The sequence below is a fragment of the Oxyura jamaicensis genome, chromosome 11 (assembly GCF_011077185.1).
Source record: "Oxyura jamaicensis isolate SHBP4307 breed ruddy duck chromosome 11, BPBGC_Ojam_1.0, whole genome shotgun sequence".
In the NCBI taxonomy this organism is placed as follows: Eukaryota; Metazoa; Chordata; class Aves; order Anseriformes; family Anatidae; genus Oxyura; species Oxyura jamaicensis.
The window spans coordinates 14,963,650-14,986,556 of NC_048903.1; the positions used below are offsets into that span (position 1 = coordinate 14,963,650).

At 36.4% G+C, this 22,907-nt stretch overlaps 1 protein-coding gene across 3 annotated transcripts in view; it reads left to right on the forward strand.

Annotated features, from left to right (window-relative positions):
• Positions 1-22,907, forward strand: part of WWOX (WW domain containing oxidoreductase) — a 506,706-nt gene that overhangs the window by 192,179 nt on the left and 291,620 nt on the right. Inside the window, exon 9 of one of the 3 annotated variants that reach the window (XM_035336417.1) lies at positions 17,549-19,778. The exons of the other annotated variants lie outside the window; for them this stretch is intronic. Coding sequence (XP_035192308.1) covers positions 17,549-17,563 — 15 coding nt within the window. The 3' untranslated portion in view covers positions 17,564-19,778. Of the gene's footprint in view, positions 1-17,548; positions 19,779-22,907 lie in introns of those variants that run through there. 3 annotated transcript variants of the gene reach the window in all.

Below are 22,907 nucleotides of genomic sequence, written 5' to 3' on the forward strand. Positions count from 1 at the left end.
CCCACATTTCTGAACTCCTGAAATTGGCTCCCAAACCTGCAATTCTGTCCAAAAATTAGTTGTTAACCTATGAGATTGCCTTGTTTATGTGCTTAGTGCAAGTACAGCAGAAGAGAACTTCTGGACACTCAGAAACAATACGTAGAAAATTAATGGGTAAATGGCATTACTGTCAGGTACTGTATTCAATAAATATCTTAAATTTTCTCTATTTTTTTTTTAAGGCCCAGTTTTGAATAAGCTCTGGCAAAAACAATAATTGTGTTTCTGTTATTCCTATTAGTAAAGAAACCCCCTGAGTAGTAGTCTGAGTTGGACCACACGTAGTACACACCATTGCAGTGGGACTGCTGTGCCTTATTTTCAGCATGTATGGCCCATTACACTTACAGGGTCTTTGTACAAATTGAGCCTCACAAGTGGCCAGAAAGCATTGCAAAATGATGCTTCTCATAGAACATACATCACATGAATGCTGTTCTGTATTTTAACAGCAATAAATATATATATATTTAAGAATTATTAACCCAGTGACATTGCAACTTTTTCAATTTCTGCAGCTTTGGATATTCGTAAGATTAAACAGAAATATAATGTGTTTATTAGAAGCAGTGGAAATATTTGCCTTTGGTATATTCATTATGTAAGCAATGATTTTTCTCTTTTTTGGCCTTTTATTTTACAGCAGACTTTGTTTATCAGCCATGTGTGTGTTGATAAAGGTTTCATAAAGAATTAGCTGTGTGTAGACATTGCAGCCGTACTTTTCAAATGTTTCTGAAGTTGTGTAGATTCAGTTAGAGCCTGCTCGAGGCTTCCCAACAGTGCTGACAAAAACCAAGGCTGTGTGATGAAACTCTGCTTCTGCCCCAGCAAAGGACAGGTAGAGGACTTAGGTTGGGATAAGAGTTGGACGGTACTGGGCTTGCTTGCTCACCCAGATTTGGGATTGTGATGGGAGAGGAGCTGTGCTGGGATGTGCTGGATCCTCCACCAACTTTTCCTGCCCGATACATCCACCACCACTTCTCCTAGATCCTCTGCCCCACATATCCTCATGCAATGTCAGCAGTAGCAGAGATGGCTTTGGAGTGCTGCAGGTAGGTGGCAGAAACAAGGTTTTGGTGCCTTCAGCTGCCTGCTGCCACAGGCGATCGTGTTGTTTGCCCATGCCTGGAGTTGGCCAGGGTGCTGCTTCTGGAGGTTGCCTTATTTTTTTCTGCCTGGAGTTCTCTTGCTTTCTTTTAGCATGCAGTACAATTATGAAGTAATTTGCATAACATGTACACTTTGCCAGATTTTGAAAATTGCCATGTTTGAAAAGGATTTGCTGCCATTCACAGTGCTACACTGATTAATCACAATTAGGGACAAAATACAGAACTTTTACTAAGCTTCCAGTGAGCAGGAAAATTAGCACTTCTTGCAGTAATGAGAGTAATTCCCTTAGTGAGAATTCCCATTTAAAATGTACTTTTGTGCCATTTTCAAAAGTAAATTTCACACTTTTGAAAATGCTTTTATAGCTGTATGCAAGTTGCCTAAAAGTACATTGCTGTTACATATGCATACTGACAGCATCCTGTTAGGAGTGATGTGCTTTGAAGGTTTTAGGAGATCTTTGCATCTCCCTCAACCTTTATTTATTTTGACCAGAGGGAGTGTTAACGCAGGCTGCAGGACAGTGCAATTCTTTCCTTTCCCAGATAGAAGGAACTGATGGCAAGGCTGAAAGCAAGTGGATGTATTTAAAAAGGACAGTAAATTATTCTAGGGTAGAAGGAACCACCATATTTTCAGTGACCCCAGAACTACTCACACATCAGAGGTAGGTTGTCAGATAAATACTCCCAGGTTACTAGCAGGGCAGGGAATCACTTTCATCCTCTTGTCATGCTGACTATTCAGTTATTTCCTACAAAACTGAATGACAGCTGCTTTCTTAAGTTCACAGTTTCTGTCTTGCAGCCCACCTCTCCCAGAAAAGTCTCTAAATGGCTGTGCCAAAATAGCTTTTTGTAGCAACAGGACTGCATTTTGTCCTGTTTTATCTCGTATGGAGTAACTACTAATTGAGAAATAAAGTAAGTGAGAATGACCCTTTTGGCTGGTGATTGTGGCTTTTACCTGGGAAGTGGGCCACTGGGGTTTCACTACCTGCTTCAGTGAAAGTTTAATTACGTACAGAAAGTGGAATTGTATCAAGGAGGGAAGCGAGCCCTCAACCGCAGCATAGCTATCAACCAGAGATGGGCGATGCGCTCCAATCCCCCCAGGCAGAGAGGGGAATTAAACCAGGTTACTCCCACATCACAAGGAGGAGGAAGATGTCTCTTCAACAGAATTGTGAACTTAACCTTCTTTTTTTCCACTGCTTTTCTATACAAGAGTTGAAACCAGAATGTTTTGTTGTGAATTATGAAGTATTTCTTTTCTGACAAATTAAATGTTATTAGGAAATTATTTCATCATTTAAAAAGAAAGTTGAAGATTTTTTTTAAAAAAGTAGTGTAATGAAAACCAACATTATATTTGATTTTCATTCGGCAGCTAAAAGAATTGCCTCATATTGCCTGTGAATTCAGGTATAGATAGTTTGGACTATGTAATTCATATTCCATGTAATGCTAACACATCATATTACTTAAAATGTAAATTTATTTATAAATACACATATATAGTATATGTTAGTTAGATTTTAGATTGATGTAAAATATATAGAATTCTTTTGACAATACATTCTTAAAAATTACTAATAGATTTCTGTTGAGCTGTACCAGAGGTAGCAACCTCTTAGGAGTTTCCCTTTTCTTCATCATTGTCTCTGTCCTGCTTAGTGTTAAAAACCTAGATTTTCTCCCTTCTTTTTTAAAAAATAACATTATCATAATTTGTTTGGAATAATGTGTTTAAGTTATCAATATGTGGTGTATTCCAGCACTCATAAAAGTAAGATTTCTAGATAAACACAGATACAAATATTTTTAACCATGTAAAAAAATCGATTTTCATAAGGTTACATCTTTTTACTTCTCTGTATATACAAAGACTATATTAAAAGAGAGATTAAATTTTACTCTGCAGAGTAAAATGCAAACAGAAAATTATTTTTCATTTTTCAGTGCAAGCAATGGATTATCATTTATTTATGAGACTTTTTTAATCTAGAATATATGGAAATCTTTTCTTGAAGCACAATGTAATATTGAATTGGGAATGTTGTCTGACAGTTTTCTTCTTACAGTTGCATTGAATGATTCTACTGTATGAATTTTTTAAAGAGGCTTCAATATACTCTGCGTTTGAAAGGGAGGAAGTACCTCCTCTAGTCCTTCATTCTTCAAACAAACTTCTGCAGAAAAGCCTAGGCTATAGCAAATCTTAATATCCAGGTATTATTTGCTTGTCCTAATATGTGTCCACATGCAGGAGTTCGTTGGCTGTGGCCGAACATGGAATCACTCATCTCTATTGCATTTTCATCCTCCTAAGGCCATTACTCAAATAATCATTACAGAGAGCTGGATTTTAATCAGAGCTATGCTGTGCAAATCTGAGGGTAAATGAATACAGAGCTGAAAGGGCTTACTATGTTTTGTCTGAGAATGTATCGTACAAGTCAAGTTAAAAATGTTTTACCTCTCTTTCCCCTCCCAAAAAGTTTATATCCCATTATCTGTTTTTTGAGTGGTCAGGGCTAACTTCTCTTGTTTTCAGAGGAAATTATCCTAATAAATAAATACTAAATACCTCCAGTGTTTCAAGTAAGTGTATAAGCTGAAGGAACCTTAACAGGTCTTGTTGAATCCAACTGTTTTAGCAGATTTGTGGTTGATAAGAAACTTATCTTAGAAGCTGTAGTTTGTATCAGAGAACAGAGGTCTGAAACTTCCATTTATTTTCCTAAAACCCTAGTATAAAAACAGGACCTGTGAAATATGGACAAGTTGTGAAAGTGAATAACAGAGTAAAAGGTGCAGAAAAATTGCCTTTGTCACAAATAAAATGATCTACCACTGTATGTCTTGTGATTCACCGGTGTTGGTATTCATAAATTATAGTGACAAAAAATGTAACGCTAAGCTATTCATTTAGGTTGATATGGATTTTACATTAAAATAGTTACAGTTTTTATATATTAAAAGAGTCCTTAGAGATACCTGAAGCCAATTACGGAGAAATAAAGACCTATGTGTCTGTTTGTACACCTTCATCTAAACACAGCTTATGAACAATTGAAATTTGACACATTTACACAGCAATGGCTTTTTCCTTTTTCTTCTTCGATAATTACCCTTATACTAGTGATTATAATTTGAGTATCTTCAGGAGAAAATAACTTATCTTTTTGCTGCAGAGAAGTACTATGACAGAAAATAGTTTTCTCTGAATGTGTTTAATGCCAGGTAGTGCCAGTGATGTCCAGGTAATAAACAAAATATGTTGTATTAATTTCAAGCAGACATTCTGCCTTCATCTTCTGCTTTTTCTTATATTGCATTTCACTGCTCTTGGGAATTAGCTCTGCCAGTCTCTGCTCTTTGTTAGTGTTTTTTAGACTTCTGTCATCAGAGCACCTAGAACTTGTTTTTGGAACCAGATCCTCAATCAATGAGAATATAGGGAACTTCATACTGTAAGGAATGCGGCAACGTTCCTTACATAAGGAATAAAAGATTTACGTGTTCAATCAAACCTGTCCCAGGAAGACAATTTTCATGTTGGTTCCTTGTAAGCCAATGTCTATTCTCCAACAGTGTCCTGTGCTATATGCTTCCAAAAAGGAAGGTGTAATGTAATCTACATCCTTGTCTTCCTTCCTTCTAGAGCGTAACTTAAGCTATAAAGGATGAGATAACACTGAGTATGAGAATTAGGTCTGCTGAGCTAAATCACATTCAATATGGCCTTACAGGAAGGAGACACGGTGTCTCTTGAGGTTCTTCTGTGCTGGTAGGATCCTACCCTTGTCTCCTTCCGCCTGCTCCGGGTCGATGAAGGGACACAATGCTCCGGCTGTGCCTCAGCTCATTGCCTTTGCAGCACTGACCTGACAGCCACCTGGCACCAAACCAGCACGAGCGTGCAGCTCGCTTGGGATTGTGTTGTGATACCACAAAATGGGGAGGTATCTGCCATTCCCGTGTCCTTCCCACGAACACCGTGCCATGGCTCAGAGGCTAATGCAAGTGGTTCATCTGTAGAGCATTGTAAGAAATGTGGGGGTGAAGCTTTTGCACAGTCTGTGCATAGACTATACCAAGCTGGTTTTCAATTTTTATTTCAAAAAAAAAAAAACACCAAAATGGATCCAAATTTTTTTTTGACAGTTGTGGTTTGACCTCATTAGGACATTGTTTTAACATTACAGGAAAAAAACAAAATGTGGAGTTTTGACTGCAAGACAGAACAAGTCTGCAAAAATCAACCTTACTTATGAAACTAAATCCGTTTTGGAAAGCATCTAATAGTACAAGTCACAGTATGTTAAACATAGGTAATTATGTAAGTCCTTTTAATGTTCAAGTTGGGCATTTAATATAAACACATTTTGGTACATTTGGCATTCTGGTCATAGTAAGAAAGAGCTATTTGTAAAAAGTTACATATGGTCATCTGAACTAATTGCTAAAACGACACTACATTAATTGGATAATTAAAGATTGTGAACATGTGGCTATTGTATTCATTGGGCATTAAGCCAACAATTTCTGTGGTTGGGAAAATGACTGTTAACATAATTCACAATTCATCTGCTGTATCCTTTTTCATAGGAATAAATAAGCAACAGGGGTCTTAAATTTAGATTAGAAAAGCTTGTAATTGGTATTTTTAAATTGAGTTTTAAAGCACATTTATGATTTCCATTGTGTTTATGTTTTAACACTTTTGAGTGATGGCAGCTTTGATTTTTTTAGCATCCATCTCACAAATTAATAGTATTGATTTTTGTTTTAGATTTATTGTTAGCTTTTTGGAATAGTATGCTTTGTAACGTGAGACCTAGTGCTCCCTGGTTTATTTTGAAGAGGATGAGTGTTGGCACACAGTTTGAAGAAGTTTGTAATAGCAGTAAATCGTCTATGTTCTTTGCCTTTATCTATCAAGGTTATTTATCAGGAAAATTATCTGGTAAGTGGGGGTCTGTTTTAATGAGTGAGACTAACTTCACAAATCCCTCTACCAACCAGTCACTTTGTGTGTGCAAAGTTTTGGTTATCATTTTTCTTGCTCATAATTTGAAAGTAAAATCTGTGGTCTCACAGTGACCTTTAAGTGACTGACCTCTAAATCTAATCACTCCAGACTCCTTTGAAAATTGACAAATATGTCAAATTTACCTTTGAGTATCAAAACATTTTTAAAATCTTTCATTTGCTAAAAGCTATAATAATTTTTAAGTTAGTAGTTATTGTTCCAATGTGATTGGATCACACAGCTTTCTTAATATGCAAACTGTGAGTTTATAGCTATACCATCTTCTTCTCATCTCATCTCATTTTCTGAATTATCAATTTTATAACAGTTAAAAATTCAGTTTTACATTCTGGATGAGCAACTTATTGATTGATTTAGTCTGAGCAAAATGGTCACAAATGGTCAATACATGGTCAAAAGGGTGTCAGAGGCATATAAAAAATAGATCTGTAATTTTTATTTGGATGCTTGTTGACCTACATGTGCTTGTTTTCTTTTTTCTTTTTCTATTTTTATTTTTTTATTTAATTTGATGACATGAACAGAGAGTGACTGAAGAGAAAAAAAAACATGAAAATCTTTCTTATCCAAATAACCAATCCTAATTACTCTGTGTCTGTATGTGCTGATTTTAACCAGAAAAAATGTATCATATTTCCATTTTTTCATTAGGTTCAGATAAATCATCGTTAGAAAGTATGGTTGCCTATGTTATTATTTTCTTTGGATAGAAGTTTTGATATTTTTTTTAACAAAACTTCTACAGCACCATGTATTATACACCTGTGTCTGTGTTCATATTCATACCAATGTGAGAGAGACTCTCATGTTTGTGGGAAAACCATTGCAATAGGATTTACACTCCAGCCATATTATTCTCAGTTATATCTCCACAGCAATGTCAAGACAGCTAATGTAGTTAAACTTGTTAGGACAAAAGCATAGAAGGTGCTCTGAATTACCTGAAAATGCAAATTGTAACTGAAAGGTCAAGGGAAAAAAAAAATCTATAGGGGGAATTCTATCCTAGAATCATTGTACCTTGCGTTTGGAATGAGAAACTGTGTTAAATCTAAGGAATTGCTGTTGCATTAGTGATTAGTTGATTGGGATATGGATTATATTTTACTCTTTGTTAGGAAAACTATTAAGCCATTTCAAGAAAAACCCTCACAATGTGTTTATGGGCATATCTGAATAACTGATGAGAGAAATAATGTACTTTGCAAAAAAGTCAGGTTTTCTGGGACACTTAAGATTTATTAAAGTAAAAAAGCTCATAGGGTTCACAAACAGTAGCACTAACTACTTCTGATGAAGGAAACAGAACAGTAACTGCATGTGGCCTGAACAAGTTGTCTTGTGGTGTGCCCATTTCTAGTAAGGGAACGAGGACTGGTTCTGCTTTTGAGTATAGCTGTTAAGAGATTATCAGTTCCATTCAGAATGGTGTTCTGAGTAACAGCCTGTTCATTGAGATCTTTCAGAGGGTTAAGGACAAGAAGTGAGGATTGCCTGTACTAATCAAGGGAGTCTGTAGAAATTTAGGAGGCAGAAAGAAGCTGGTATGTGTTTTTGTTTTTTGATTCTGTCATCTCTTCAGTTGCAGCACTGAAGTGTGGTCTGAAATTTGTCTTGTGCTGGTGAAGCTCCATCTCTAGGCAACACGGATAGCACAGAGGCTTATTGTGCACAACAGTAGATGCCTATGATGCACATTTTGTAAGTTTAGTTGTATCAAATACTTTATTTGTTTGCCACAGCTCAAATGCAATTCAGCAACTGACCCAGCAAGGGGAGCTGTAGATTAGTGTGGACAGTTTTGTGGTTTCATAAACCAAAAATTCTCAAATAAAAGCATTTTCTTCAGGATACGTGTCACTAAATTTCTGAATTTTCACACCAGTTTCAAGGGAGGATTCTATAAAATACTAGACTGCAGGTTGCATGAGGGAACTGTTTATTCTATCCTAGCCCACCCCCTCAAAATAATTAAAATGTTTGTAAAGCCATGCTGTTTTTGTCTAATATTAAAACAGCATCAATATCGGTTAGTGTGATATCAGTTCATCTGGTCCTGGATAATCTGGTACAGGAGTCAATGAACTTAATGCAGTATTGGTAATCCAAAAGGGTTTGAGTTAAGTGTTTTTGACATGCAGAATCAAGAGTCAAGGGCAAAGCAGACTTTAAATATTCCTTCAGCATAGTCTGGTAGGGATATAATTGAATACCTCAGGTAAAGCATCTTATCAGAAGTAAAGCTGGTTAGTGTCTCATCACCAAACAGGGAGGTGCAGTGTGTCTTCTCCACACAAGTGCTCTTTTGACATTGTGGAAAGTCCTTTCAGGTCTTAGTTCACACTTGAAATTCTTGAGGGCTGCATTTGCACAATATAGGATAAATTGTACTTCACCTGAGTTGCTCCTTGGCATGGTTGTCATTCTAGCATTTTAGTAGTTAATGCCAAAGCAGCTAAAGGATTGTGAGAAGTTGCACGAAAAAAAGAATCTGGAAAGGAATAAATATTGTATGTTTGTGTTGTTAATGTGACGTAAATCCTCATGGTAAAATACAGAAATATTTGCACTCAGACTAGAATTATAGATCATATGTTATTTTAAGAGGTATGTGGAGATAATTTAGTAAAAAAGACATGGCAGTTTGGGAGACCAAACTGCCAGAAATTCTCTATCACAATCTATCTCTGGGGTTGCAAAAAACTGTGCAGAGTATGAAGTCTGAGCATAAACAGTGTGTTCAAACGTCTGTGAACAGATGAAGTTTTATGACTCCGATTTCTCTAAGTCTTAAAGCTGCATTATGGGTATTGTGATGTTTGATATTTTTAATAAAAAAAAAGTTCCTATAGCCATGCAGTTGTGGATAATTCTCACAGAAAATAAGTCCTTCCACCTGTAAATGTGGATAGTATCTTGATCAGGCAGAAGGCTGAGAGGTCCATATCATGTTGTTAGTTGTGCTTTCCTGATGGAGCTACATCAGTGTTGTAGGGTTAATGTCAGTGAAAAAGTTAAAGTTAATTTGTGAGACAAAGTATCTATGAAAACATGAGGAATTGAAGATTTTCCTTTTATTTATTTTATTTTATTTTATTTTATTTTATTTTATTTTTATTATTTTTTTTTTTTCAGGAACCATAATTCCTGTTGCAACTCTTCTTACTAATAAACAAAATCAAGAAAGTTCAAATTATTTTATAAGGTGTGCTCCTTAGTGAGGCTCCTGTGGAATATGGCACCACAGTTTTTCAGGTCAAATTCAGAGTTTTGATTTTGACATGAACAACTTATGTGTCATCATTAAAATACCAAAGTTAAGGTTATTTTCCTCCTCTCCACTCCCCTTTCCTTGGGGGGGGGGGAGCACTGAGGGGAGAACAAACAATCAAACAAAAACCCTCAGTCCTGCAAGAATTGGCTATTTGGCTGTTTACTTGGGGGAAATTTACTTGGAATTTCTAGCATTATGGAGGCACTAGAAACTGAAGAAGGAACCTTCTGTTTAAAATCATAAAATATCCAAAGTGAGTGAAAGGAGTGTTAGAAGCTTAGGAATATTATTTAGTATGTCAAAAAGGGGGACGAGCAATGATATGTTTAACTCTGTTTTAAGTTACATGACCTATCCTGCTAAATGGTAATGCCAGTTGGTAGGAGGCTTGCTCACAGAATGAAGACATGTTTTTAAAATTAACATCTATTTGTTGTGGTTCTTGTTTTGGGTTTCAGTTATTATTTCTGCAGAGGTTTTATCTCCTTCAATACTTTCTCCTTTTTATTTATGTGTGCTAAATGTTTAAATGATTTATTTTTCAAGAGTGTAAAATAAAAGAAGAAAAGTTTCTCATAGCAAGAGTTCGATTTCACAGTATTGTAGTATAGAAAGCGGTTCAAAAATATCCTTAACATCTTAGTATTCACAGAAAATGCAGTAGATGCCTTTTAGAAATAAATACGCTCAACTTTAAGTTGCCAGACTGGTTCGCGAGGATGTTGAGTAATTTTGCAGAAGCATTTATTGCACAGCTCAACCACGCTGCATCTCTTTCAGGAATCTGGCATGGTAGAAAAAATACAACTCTCAAATGAACAAATCTCAAGCCAGTAATATTCACCCTTTTTCATTTTCCTTTCCATTCATAATTGCTTCTAAACTTACATGAATTTTTCAAAATAACTGTCTTATTAATTCAAAGTAAGCTATAAAACGTCATTATAAGAGCCATTCACTTTTTTTCTCTGATTACTGTATACAGACACTGATCAGGCAAAATTTTTTTTTTTTTTTTTTCTTTTCACATATGGTGTGCTTTGTACCTGTTAGGTATGGAAAACAGCATGAGGGAAATGTCACAGAGAGAGAAGGGCATTTATCATGGATGATGTCTTGTGTTCATACAGATTAAGATAAAAGGCTTTATATCCATACAAAATGCAGGACACTTGGTCTATACTGTATTACAAAATTTCTGCCAAAGCCTTTTTCATTCATATGTATGTAAAAATATTCTAAGATATAGGAACCTACCACTGTCAGGAGGTAATTTTCTGTGTTTTATGTGCATTTACAGGCATTTTCTTATAATAAGGTATAATTCCTGTATAGAAATAACTATTTCCAAAAAATAGGAAACATTTTTTTATATGCAGGTAGTGCATACAGTGTTAACAAAAATATACCTGAATAAATGTCAAAGAAGCTTGCATTTTTCACTTCTTTGGTAATGAAGGGCTCATTCTGCAGCTATCAATTTTCAACACTTAAACCTTTGTACACTTGCAGAGGTTTTCTTTGATATGTCTCTGAATGATGGATGTTTGGAATGAGGAGCTCTAAAGAAGTTTGTGCTCTATATCACTATAGGAGTGAAACCAGTAAATTTAGAAGATACAGGAGGAAAGCTTGTGTTTGTTGGCAAACTTACTCTAACTAAATCATCAGGGTGATTTGTGTGTAGGTGTATATGAAAATTCTCAGAGTTCATACTGAAGAATTTTTAAAAGAGCCGTTTTTCAATAAGCTATCCAATACAGTTGTACACATTCCTAGTGAACTGCAGAGAAGCTTGTATTCCGTTGGATATATTTGGAAAGTATTCAGAAAGAAGTGCTATGCTGCCCTGCAGTAAGCCAAGTAAACCAAGGTTTCCTGGAAGAAGCAACAGTTGTTGTCTTACTGTGCATTTCTGTTGTCTTTTGTTATGAGAGGTGCCTTTACATGAACAGTAAAGGTACCCTTTTGAACTTAATTTCTGAATATTAACTTGGGTCATGGGCTAAAGCCAACTGTCAGGTGTGATATCAATGCCAGTCAAGTTGCTGCATTTCTGTTGCTGTAATTTCAGGAGGCATCAGATACTCCTGTTTTTCAGAGACTGAACTCTCTGCAACTTCACCCATGACTCTTTTCTTTCCATGATTCCATAAATGGTGTAGTAATAATAAACGTCTGAAGCACAGCCAACTTGGATAAAAACCATGAAAACCTAGGGACAGAGAGCAAGGTGTGAAATATCCAAAAAAGCTGTAATGACAAGGATGATGGAAGAAAATGTAAAGGTAGGCTGGAAAGAGACAAAGCTAAGTACTATGTGAAATGTATGAAATGAAGAGTGAGATTTTGGTTGTTGCTTTTAAATGTGCTCTTACAGTTTTCAAATGAAATTAAAGAAAGAGAAGATTACTCTTCATATTAAATGGGGATAATGTGTTCTTCCTGTGTTATGCTTAGGCTATTTTTTCACTGGGGGAGGAGACCAGAAACTATAAGACATGCCACTTAGCAGTCACATCTAACTCTGTAGGAGGTAGATTAGTTCTCTGTACATTTCCAACACTAAGGATTATTTTTTGGAAAGAGCTTTGGAGTACAAAATGCTGCTAGCTTATACATCATCCTTTCTATAAGTTGTCTGGGTGTGAAGAACAGTTTCCAATCATTTAACTTATTTGTAAACCTGTTGATTTTACACCTTCCACTTTAATTTCAAAAGTAGCTAGTAGGCCTTCCTGCTCTCTGACTCTTGATCTCTATTGCACCATAGTCAGTAATTGGAACTGCTTTTTGTTAAAGATAGTCCTAGTTGAATCATCTGGAGAAGACTTTTTTTTTTTTTTTTTTTTTTAAAGGAAAATATAAATGAAAGCAAGCGGTGGAGAATTTTAGTTAATGACTTCCTTGATTGTGAGCACACAGGAACGCTGACACTCAGTGTACCTAACTGTGATTTTATTGACTATCATTTCTACCTTGTTTATACATCCAGGGTCTGTTGGTCACTGTGACTGATGGTTTTCACTCATTCAAAGTCTTGCAGGTTTGACCAAATACTCTTTTGTTCTTTTCATTTTTTCTTAATACAGCCACCCTGCCCCTTCAAGCTTTGTGCACCATGACCACTGCTAATGTGGAAAATAGAAGTCTTATAGCAATGCTGTAGAGTCTAGAGGGACATCTGTTTTGAAGAAAAGTTGATTGTGATTCCTGAGATAATTCAGTGAGTCATTTTTTGTGAGTCATATTTCACTTGCTGAAATCCTATCGTAAAGTGCGAGAAGTAATCAGGCATTAGGTATCAGTACGAACAGAAGACTGCTATGAACATAGGTTCTGATAATTTTAGTATTTTCTCAGTTTATACTATTTAGTTGTACATTTATAGGTGTTGTGAGCTACTTTTCACACCTTTCCCAGTCTGATTACTTGTGTAATGAGCAGCCACCTTGCATTAGAGAACATGGCACCGTTTCCCTAGGTTAGCAACAACTTGATTCTAATTAATTTATAAATTAATCTAGAGACAGTCCTCAGTGTGTAAATAGGGCTGGACTTCTATGGAGGTTTTATGAAGTGAACAAACGAGGAAGAGGCATAGGGACAGGAACCGTGACAGATATTCAGGCATGGATGCCAGAGCAATGTTCAGAAAATGCATGCATGTTCAGGTGAGAGGGGATCACTGTGGGTGCTCCCTGTGCCTCTGGAACAGCCCCATCTCCTCTTCTGCCTCTTGCTGGGACGCCTTTCTTGGAAATGTTCTGCCAACTGCACTTGCTAAGCAAGGTGGAAAAGGCGTATAGAAATAGTGTAGTGCTCCATGGTTTTTTCTGTCTTTCCAGTGTGATTTGTGGTGTTCCCAAATCCAGCTCTGTTCAGTATACATCTTCTTTCCAAACTGTAATATGCTCCCATGATGAGAGGAGATGGGAGAGATGTCCGTTCACTCCCTTCTAAATGGGAAGAAAAATCTAGTATGTGAAAAGATCCTTTTCTGAGATCTTTTACCATCCACAGATCATTATATGGAGTAATCAGAAACCCTCTCATATATCATTCCTTTTTCCCTTTTAAAATCTAGTTATGTTGTACAAAATAAACCAAACACACAAAACAACAACGGAACCAAACAAAAGAGGTGGTGAGCAATTTATTTTTTAAAAAACAAAAACATCATAAGTCAAATATGTTCATGTTTTTCCTCTGGTAATTTTAGTTTTCACATTTTTCTGGTGTATTATATGGCAAGAAGTCATTAAGAGTTTTATGGTAATGATTACATTAGCCTTATAGACTATTTTTACTAGACTGTTTTTACTGTTACAGTTGCTACATAAGCCTAATTTTATGTTATTGCAATGATGTTCCTTGGTGTGTTCAAATAATCGATAACAGTACAAGGGTTGTTCCATTGGGATCACATTATATAAGTTTATAATATACAATATAAGCTTTGATGTATACATGGAGTGTTTGCTGTTTTTCCCCCTCTTCTTAAATATAGAAATTTCTAGTTGTGTTTATTCCCCTCGTCAGCATACTTTATCATATCAAAGCCTTTACAGACAGTGTAGGACTACTGAGTTATGTTTGGGTCATGTTTTGCAGTGTGCCCTTTAATACTGTAGCTTTAGAAATGCAATTTTCAGCCTCTGCTTATTAGAATATGATAAAGTATTCCTGGTCTATGTCCAGCTCCACTAATCTCCAGACTACACTTCATGAATTAGGCATGAAGATTTTAGTCAATGTGCTTTCAAAGACCAATGTTTAGGGAATCATGGATTTTCTACAAGCTGAGGGAGAAATCTATAATAGGAAGAACTGATTTTCAAACATCATATTCTGTAGAAGAAATGACCAGTTCTGGCTTGGAAAAAGAAAACATTTTCTTTTAGAATACTCAAGAACTGGTTAAAAATGTACTGTAGGTTTTAACTTATAAAAGGAGTAGCTTTTAAAAATTCACTGTAAGTACTGTATGGTGTATAGTGCCTCATACATATTAGATATCACGTAGACACCTCCTGAAGTGTGGGTTAAAAAACAAGTCACACTAAAGTTGAATCAGTTTAGCAGTATTAACCTACTCACTGATGGACGTTCGTCTGCTTTACCCGTTCATACGCAGCAGATCCTGCTGTTGTGAGGTCTGACAGAGGAAAAGCAGAGCTACTGTCAGCTAGAATGTGTAAATATAGAGTGTAAATTCTGTCCTGCTGCTTTAGCTTTCACTGAAGGTTAAGTCCAAATAAACTAAAGCATAAAGAAAAATACTCAAAATTATGCATTCATAATGCTATCCAGTCTGACCCTCAGGTGTCCACTTTTGACCTTAATTGTCTTTTGTTTCTCAGTAAGAGTCATCATCTTGATTTTTGTGGAATAAAGGCTCAAAGATGATTCATGAGCAAGTCATCTTGAGGAAGACCTGTAAGCAATCACTCAGACTTGAAAGAACTATAAACAATATTCACCTCACTGGGAAGTGTCACTTGTTGGTACACTACACAGCTTGATTTTAGTATTGATAAATGTATATATATATATTTAATAGGAGAAAGGTGGTATTAAGGCAGTATTAGTTTCATAGCTTTTCTATGCAAAAGTGTAGTGCAACTGTGTAAGGCAAAGTTTGCAGTGTTTGCGCACATCTCTCCTAGAGTATAATGTGTAACGAACCGTTGTCTTAGAAAACTGCAGCACTGTTGCACAGTCTCACAGGGAGATACCTTTCTTGCACAGGAGCTAGTTATGGCATAAGTGGGAAGGGTACCATTACATAGAAAAGTATGTCTCAGTTTTTCACGATATTGACTGTACTGGTAATTCTTGAGATTAGAGTAACAGACAACAACAAGCAGGAGCTTTGAGCTCTTTTTCAGCACCACAACATCCCTGAAAGGGAAATGAGACGGCTGGATGTAAATTACTTTGAATATCGAACACCAGCTCAAATCTTTCCATATTCTGTATAAATCCAAGAAGAATGATAAGCAGGAATATATCTGGAAAAAGTTTGCTCTTGGTAGAATGACTTACATTGCATCCCTTCCTCTTGTTCTAACATTTCTCTGTATACTGCAGCCAGGGATCAGCCAGTCCAAAGGTACAGGCCCTTCTTTGACATCTGAATAGCCAGAAAGCAGGAAAAAGTAGCAAGGTAAATAGAAATCCTTAATTAACTACACAGACTTCATAAAGCATAAGTGCATTATGCATATAGTTTAATGTAGAACATGTAGATGTGTTAATATGCTAACAAGAATAGGATGAAAAAATTGTGGTAAATTTGCAAACAGGAATATCAATCATCAGCAGTTCTTTCTTTGGAAAACACAAAGGACTGGGGTAGCTAAATAATAATGGTTAAGGAAACCTGACTGTTTAAAAGATTATTTATTTATTTATTTTTTCCTGTGGAAAAGTAAGGAAAGGTGAGATTAACACTATATTGGACTATGTAAATCTCAGCTCTTGGGTATACCCTTTTGTTCAAAATTCCATGCTGTGTTTTGCCATGTCATTCAGTTGTTTTTTTTTTTTAGAAAACATAAATAAAAAACACAAGCACCCCATGCTTCACATTGCTACATAAATTTGCAGCATAAGCTAAATATTGGTTAGAATGCAGAGGAGGAGAATTTTAGGAAGTTTACAACTAGGAAGTGTAGAATTTTAGGCTTTTGTTTGTTTGTTTGCTTTTAGTGTAAGTTAATTATGTTTTGTTAAATTTGTTATTAATTTGACAGCCTGCTTCTAAAATTTGCATGAATATCTAACATGTTAGCATAGGTGGAAGGATCAAGAGGGTCTATATGACAGTTACTTGAACTACAATGAAAAACTCAGAAAATTATCATCTGTTAGTTTTTGACATTTCTATGGTACTTTTGGTGTTCTTTAAGAAACAGAAAGAACAAATACACTTAAATTATTAGATACTGTGTTATCAAATACATGGTTTAGGTGCTTGGAACTACAAATAAGTATCTCAAGATTTTAAAAACAAAATTCATGCAGCCCAGGAAGTTAAGCCTCTACATTGCTCATGTGCTTTTGAAAATCACAGTGAGCCCATAGCTTCCCTTTGAAGTTTCCAAATAGCTTTGAAAATACTGTCAGTGTTGCTTAAAGACTAAGTATGGTAGGAGCCTAATTCCTAATTAAAACAAAATAATTTCCTGAATCTTACCAAATTTCGGTGGTATTTATACATCCAAGTGCATGAATCACTTTTGAAAATGAGATATGTGCTTCTAAATTATATATTTTTCCAACAGCACCATCTTTGCCTGGGCTTGCATTTTGTCCTGAGGGGAATGGCAAGGAGGCAGAACAGGGACTCCTTGTTCTAGATTTCCACAATTGAAATATCATTTATTAAGCTACATTGCACATACAGCTTAACTGCCTAATGTTGAAACCTGCTTCATTTGATTGCGTATGTAACTGGAGTAAATATTCCTGCATGGGATTATGTTGCCAGGGTTTTTTGAATGCTGTGTTAGATGTGCTAAGGTTCCTCATTGAGTTTTACTATTTGGTTTTAAATGATTACCTAAGCTAGCCCTGTGTAACATTTTCAGCTCTTCAAGGGTCATTGTTTCCTATCCATTTTTAAATCTTTTTTTGGGCATGCTATTGATGCTGTTAATAAAACTGCCTTCTTCAATGGCTTATAGAGATTAGAATCTTAGATTACTGTAGTTTTTTTTTTTTTCTCTGGGTATTACAGGAAGTATCTGTGCTATATGGTTGGAAAATGTTGACATTGTAATGTCTTTTCCTGCATTTGTGGGCAATAATAGATTGGAGAGTATCTTATGTATTTTTATTTTGCCAAAATCCATACTGGTTAGACACATGCCCATAATTCACATTTTTATAACTATCATTAGAACTCCTGCTGATGATTGATAGACTGAAATTTCTAGGACAGGGTCTTAAAGAGTACTCATCTAGAAATCTTTATGGAAGGACAAATAATAAATTGCTTTATAATATTTGTATTTATACCAAATACTTAATGTGCTCATTTGTTTTCGGGCTAAGATGGGATAGTCATTATAAAACTACAGGAAGAGTATGGAGGCAAAACTGTAATCCTACCATAGGGAAGTGGGAGTTGGTCACTACCGGGACATCAGCCCCTTGTATTTGGAGACAGCAAACCAGTCCCAATGCTCTCATCAAGTCAGATTTCCAGCAGCAGTTAAGCATCCCATCCTTGTCTTCAAAGGAAGGAATTCAGAATATCTGTAAACCATGTTAGTTGTTTTTATCGTTAAGACAAAAGTGATTCCCAAACTTACATGTCATAAAAACCTAAACTCGTAATGATGATGTGTATTTTTACTTCTTGGCTCGTTTTCCATTTGGTTCTGTCAGTTGTTACAAAAGTCTGAATCCTCCCATCTTCTCTATCATAATTCTCTGAATAAGCTCGAGATTCCTGTATAACAGCAGTAATGATGTGCTGTTGCCAGGATCTCACCCTAAAACAACATATCTTGTTCTAAGTCCAGAACCAATATAAAATGACTTTTTTACAACAGCATTTTCATTATTTTATTCTTCAAATTAATTGTTTTCTTTGGCATGAAAATACAAAATGACCATCAGACAACAGCCAAGTCCGATTTAGTGGGTGAGGAAGGTGAAGCAAGCAAATTTATCACAGAAGGAAGATTGAAACTGGACTGGCAACTCTGTTTTTGCCTTATGACAATTCAAATTATTCTTAGAATACATCTTCGTTATAGGATATCTTCTTAACCTTATCTTTTAAGGCTCAAATGTGTGATAATTTAAAGTTATGATTTGATACCCAGAAAAATTTTGGGGAAAGTAAGTCTTTGCTGGCAGGCGCATATGAATCTTGGCTCTGAAATATTCACTAAATTTATGACTGTTTGCCAGGCTAATAACCTGCTGGTTGTCTGGTCAGATCCTTTATAATGTGAAAATTATGATCCAGTTAACATTACTTTATGACTACACAGGGATAAATAAAAACTGTCATTTTTCTATATTAAATTTAATCTAAATACAACACTTCTGTAGTCTTATTTATACAATATTGAATTTTACCCTTTTATCACTGATAAATGGAGTTGAATCCTGACTATTTTGGGTCACCACTCCAAAAACTTGTTTGTGCTTATAGTTCTATTTATTTTAGAACTTCATCTTAAATGAACAGAGCTCGTTAAGTCTTAAAAGACACACACACACACATATATACACAGGCTCCTCTATAGGCAATGTGCTATGAACTTACACACTTAGCACAGTAGTGAGGAAATTGAGACTACAGTTTAAAAAGTCAGCTTTTTTAAAGCCAACAAATTACATATATTTACTTTTCTTATTATTTTATTTATTTATTATTATTATTTATATATTTCCTGGTTTTAGCAATATTGGGGTTATTTGTGCCAAAGTGGTCATGTCAGCTTTTTTTTTTTTTTTTTTTTTTTTTTGTCCTGTCTGTCCCTCACCAAGACTTCAATCTCCCTGTTACCACAGGAAAAACTTCCTGCTTTTTTGAAGCAGACGTTTTTTGTCATCAATCCTGTTTGATTCAGTCCTACACAGGTTTGATCAAGCCACATATCCTCTCACTAGGATCAATTTTAACCATGAAGTATAGATTGAAATACCTGTGTGTGTCAATTTGACAAAGAGAACAGAGGATATATCTTTACTAGAACTGTATCACAGTTGACAGATTGCTCCCCCCACCTTCAAGTATTGATGGCATGGAGGGATCATGCATTGCTGTAGCTGCAGCCTGTCTTTGCCATGGTATTGCAAGAGTCCATGAGAGTCATCTTCTGCCATGGTCCAGCTGGGTGTACACACTCTTTGTGTTTCTTATTTGGAAAATGCATGTTTTAAAAGGCATTAGAAAGAGCTGGAAGCAGGTTAAGTTAACAAATTGGCAAACAAAGTGATTGAGAGGAAGAAGCACATATCTTGTGCAAACGAAGAGCCTGTCCTCTTTGTATCTCCCTTCCTACTGCTGCAAAAGCCTCTAAATGCACTGGGAGACAGCGCTAGAAACAGCCCACATGGTGCATAGACTTCTTCACTGGAAAGATCACTGTGGGACACTGGCAGCGCTCTCAGAGGTCAGAGCTTCTGCATGGCAGCCTCTCTAAAGCTGTCACTGTCATTGTTGTCTAACAAAGTCCAGCACCATCCATCTCTGCCAAGACATGAGAGGAGGAGAAACTTTTGTTTGTTTGCTTGCTTTTAATTACATTTTAGAATTTAAAAAAAAAAAAAAAAAAAAAAAAAGACCATGAGATACTAAATTTGAAGACTGGGAGCATACAGATGGGAATAAAACCTGGAAAAAAAAATCAGCTTAATAGGTATGTAAAGTGGGGCCCCATTTGTATATAGATTTCCATTATTTTTACACTTCAGGTACAGAAAAAGGGGGGGGGAATGGTGAAAGGGGATATTTCTTTAGTGTGAAAGCATAAGGATAAGCCTGGTTTGCAATATTCCTGACACATCTGTTTAGTTACACTCTGCCTTGAGACCAAGGTTTGTGATTTCCTCTTTGGTATGTAAAATCAGGATAAAAATGACTCTGGTTCACTTGCATAAGAACCCAAGCCTCAGAACCTTAACCTATTGTTAAGGTTATTGTTACTTAAAGGACAGTTAGTTTAATCACAGTCTATTGGCTTACAAGATCAGTTTTATCTATAAATCTGTTTACAGCAATACAATATCCAGTCAACTTTATTAAGTCTTTATTATTTATAAATTAAATTCATTTTCTATTAAGGTGTTTATAATAATAGTGCATGACCAGCACTGGCAGCAGCTTACTAAAACGTAGGCTAAATTTATCTTAAATCTCAGATGCAAAAGGTCCAAAGATTGTCACACAAGCATATTTCATCTTTCAAATGAAAAAGCTCCTTTGGCACATTCAAAAACCAAGAGTATTCCTATGGTTCATTTGTGTCTAAACCCTTAAATTGTGAATGTACATTTCAGCCATTCAGTGCACCAGCAGGAGCAAAAGCAACAGCATATCTTTATATAAAAACTCCTAAAAGGCTAAATTATCTGATGTAGTGGAATTCATATGCTTGTATCACAACAGGGGATATGACTTGTGGCTCTAAATCTATTTTTTCATTTTAATATTTTTACCAAAATTGCATAAGTCACGTGCCATTTCATTTCTGACTGCACATGGTAAATATAAAGCCATGAAAGTCTGTGTGACTCTGAAAGAATGTGGATAGCACAATTAGCAAATGACTCTTAGTAATTATACATTTTCTCTTGATGGCGAAGAGTGATCTGCAATAGTTTCAGCCCAGAAATAAGTGTGATTCTGTTAGTGTTATCAAATTATATAATAGGGGCAGGTGAAACAGGATTGTAGAAGTTTCCTAAACCATGTATTTGCTGTATATACTGACAGAATTAAGCAAACATGAAGTCCTAATTACTGATGAGCAAAGGGATATTTTCCACTGCGTTCCTCCTCTCTTTCTCTCTCTCGCTCTCTCTCTTTTTTTTTTTTTCTGCAGGATGCTATTGTTGTAGTTCAGAAAGCCCCGGGCAGCTTAGAAATCAGGCAAAAAATCAATAGCCCACTTGTTGAAGATAAGTGAATTAGCTTGTGTTGAATGTAACTGAGTACCTGAACACTTCAGTGAACAGTCTTTGTTTTGTGAGAAAGGAGATTTGTAAGGTTTCTCTTTGGAGGACTGTTATGGTGCACATCTCAGATTAATCAAGCTGAGTAAGAGGGAGTTGACCACTTACACTGGAAAATAATTTGTGAATTTTCTTTCTTTCTTTCTGGTTACTAACCATGGCTCATGATGCTAAGCAGATTTCCACACATCTCAAAACTGATTATGGATCTCACAGAAGAATTTTAGAGAAGGGGAGCACAATAAGTAGTAATCTACAGTAATTTGCCATGGGCCAAATTCAAAATTTGTTTTTCACTCTGTGTGGGCCCAGGATCTATTTTCTATTTCCTTTCATAGACATTATTTTTCTGGCAAGCTCACTGCATGTATCTATGTACTAACAGGAAAAAATGCCTCTGTCTGGTGTGGTCTGAAGTTGGTACACAGACTATTTCTAAGTTCCGTATCCAGAGGCAGCAACCCTTGTTCTTGCTCCAATGGGCTCTTGCTGGCATTGCCCTCACAGCAGACTGTCAACAACTGTTTCCTGGCTGGTTGCTCTGAACTACAGCCTGAGAAAGAACTCAGTTCTCTTCCCAGTAAAGCCACTTTGCACTGATTTCGTTGTTATCCATACCTGTCACTAAGATGCTGTTCTCCTAGTCAAGCTGTTTCTGAGCCTCCATCATGCATCGAAAAATGGAAGAGAAATGCAAAAATGATCTTAACCCAACATTCAGGTTCCTGATCCTTGAGCCAGTTGCCAACTCAGCCTTAACAAGACAGAGAAATGACAGGGCTCTTGAATTGCCCTCAGATATCCATAGCCCAGGAGGCCATTTAAGCAGCCGTGGACGGTATTGCCTGTTGTTGGTAGCTCATCTAATTTCTTCATGAATAATCAGTTTGAGAGATCTGGAAGTGGTTGTGTGGGATGAATTCTTACCAGGACAATGGTCCTCTTGTGAACTGCAGCCCCAGCACTAAGGACAAACCCCAGTCAGTCAAAGCCATCCCAGGCAGCAGTGTTCTGATCCCATCCTCTACTCTCTGAACAGGTCAAAACCGACCTGCTCAACTACAGAGAGTTAACAGCAGAATTGTTGCCTGGACACATTAAACTTGGGGTCAGAATAGTTTAGATCTCCAATCAGCTGACTTGTTTTTATTTTTTATGTTATGTTTTGGGGGTGTATCTCTTGAGCTTTTAAGACACAATCTCTTGGCTTTTAGCTGTGGGGGTGGCAGGACAGAATTATCAGTTAGAGTAGTTGGTTACTTTTTTAAAGCAGTAACCTACTACTTCACTGCTCCGGGCAGTGATCTACCTCACCCAGTTGTCCTGTAATGCAGGAACCATTTTCCACATACATTCAACAGCCGTGTAAGCAGAGGGCTCAATGTACAAATGATGTCAGACCTATTCTTTTCAGTCCTGACCACGTCACCCACCTGGCGATGCTGGTGATACATTACCCTGACTGTTTCCCTCAGTCATGCCATCCAGAGGTGGGTGGCAAAACTTGTTGCCTGCACTAGCTCGTTTTCATCAAAATAAATCAGGCCTGCAGTTCCTCCTATGTGGTACAAAAGAGGAACCCTTACAGATTTTCAAGACTACAGGCAGCTTTGACCAGTTTAACATTCCTTAGCTGTGGGAGTTTTGACAGCCTGAAACTGTAGCCAGGGAGAGCTGGTATCACCAATGTGAGGCCTTTTTCAGTGATCAC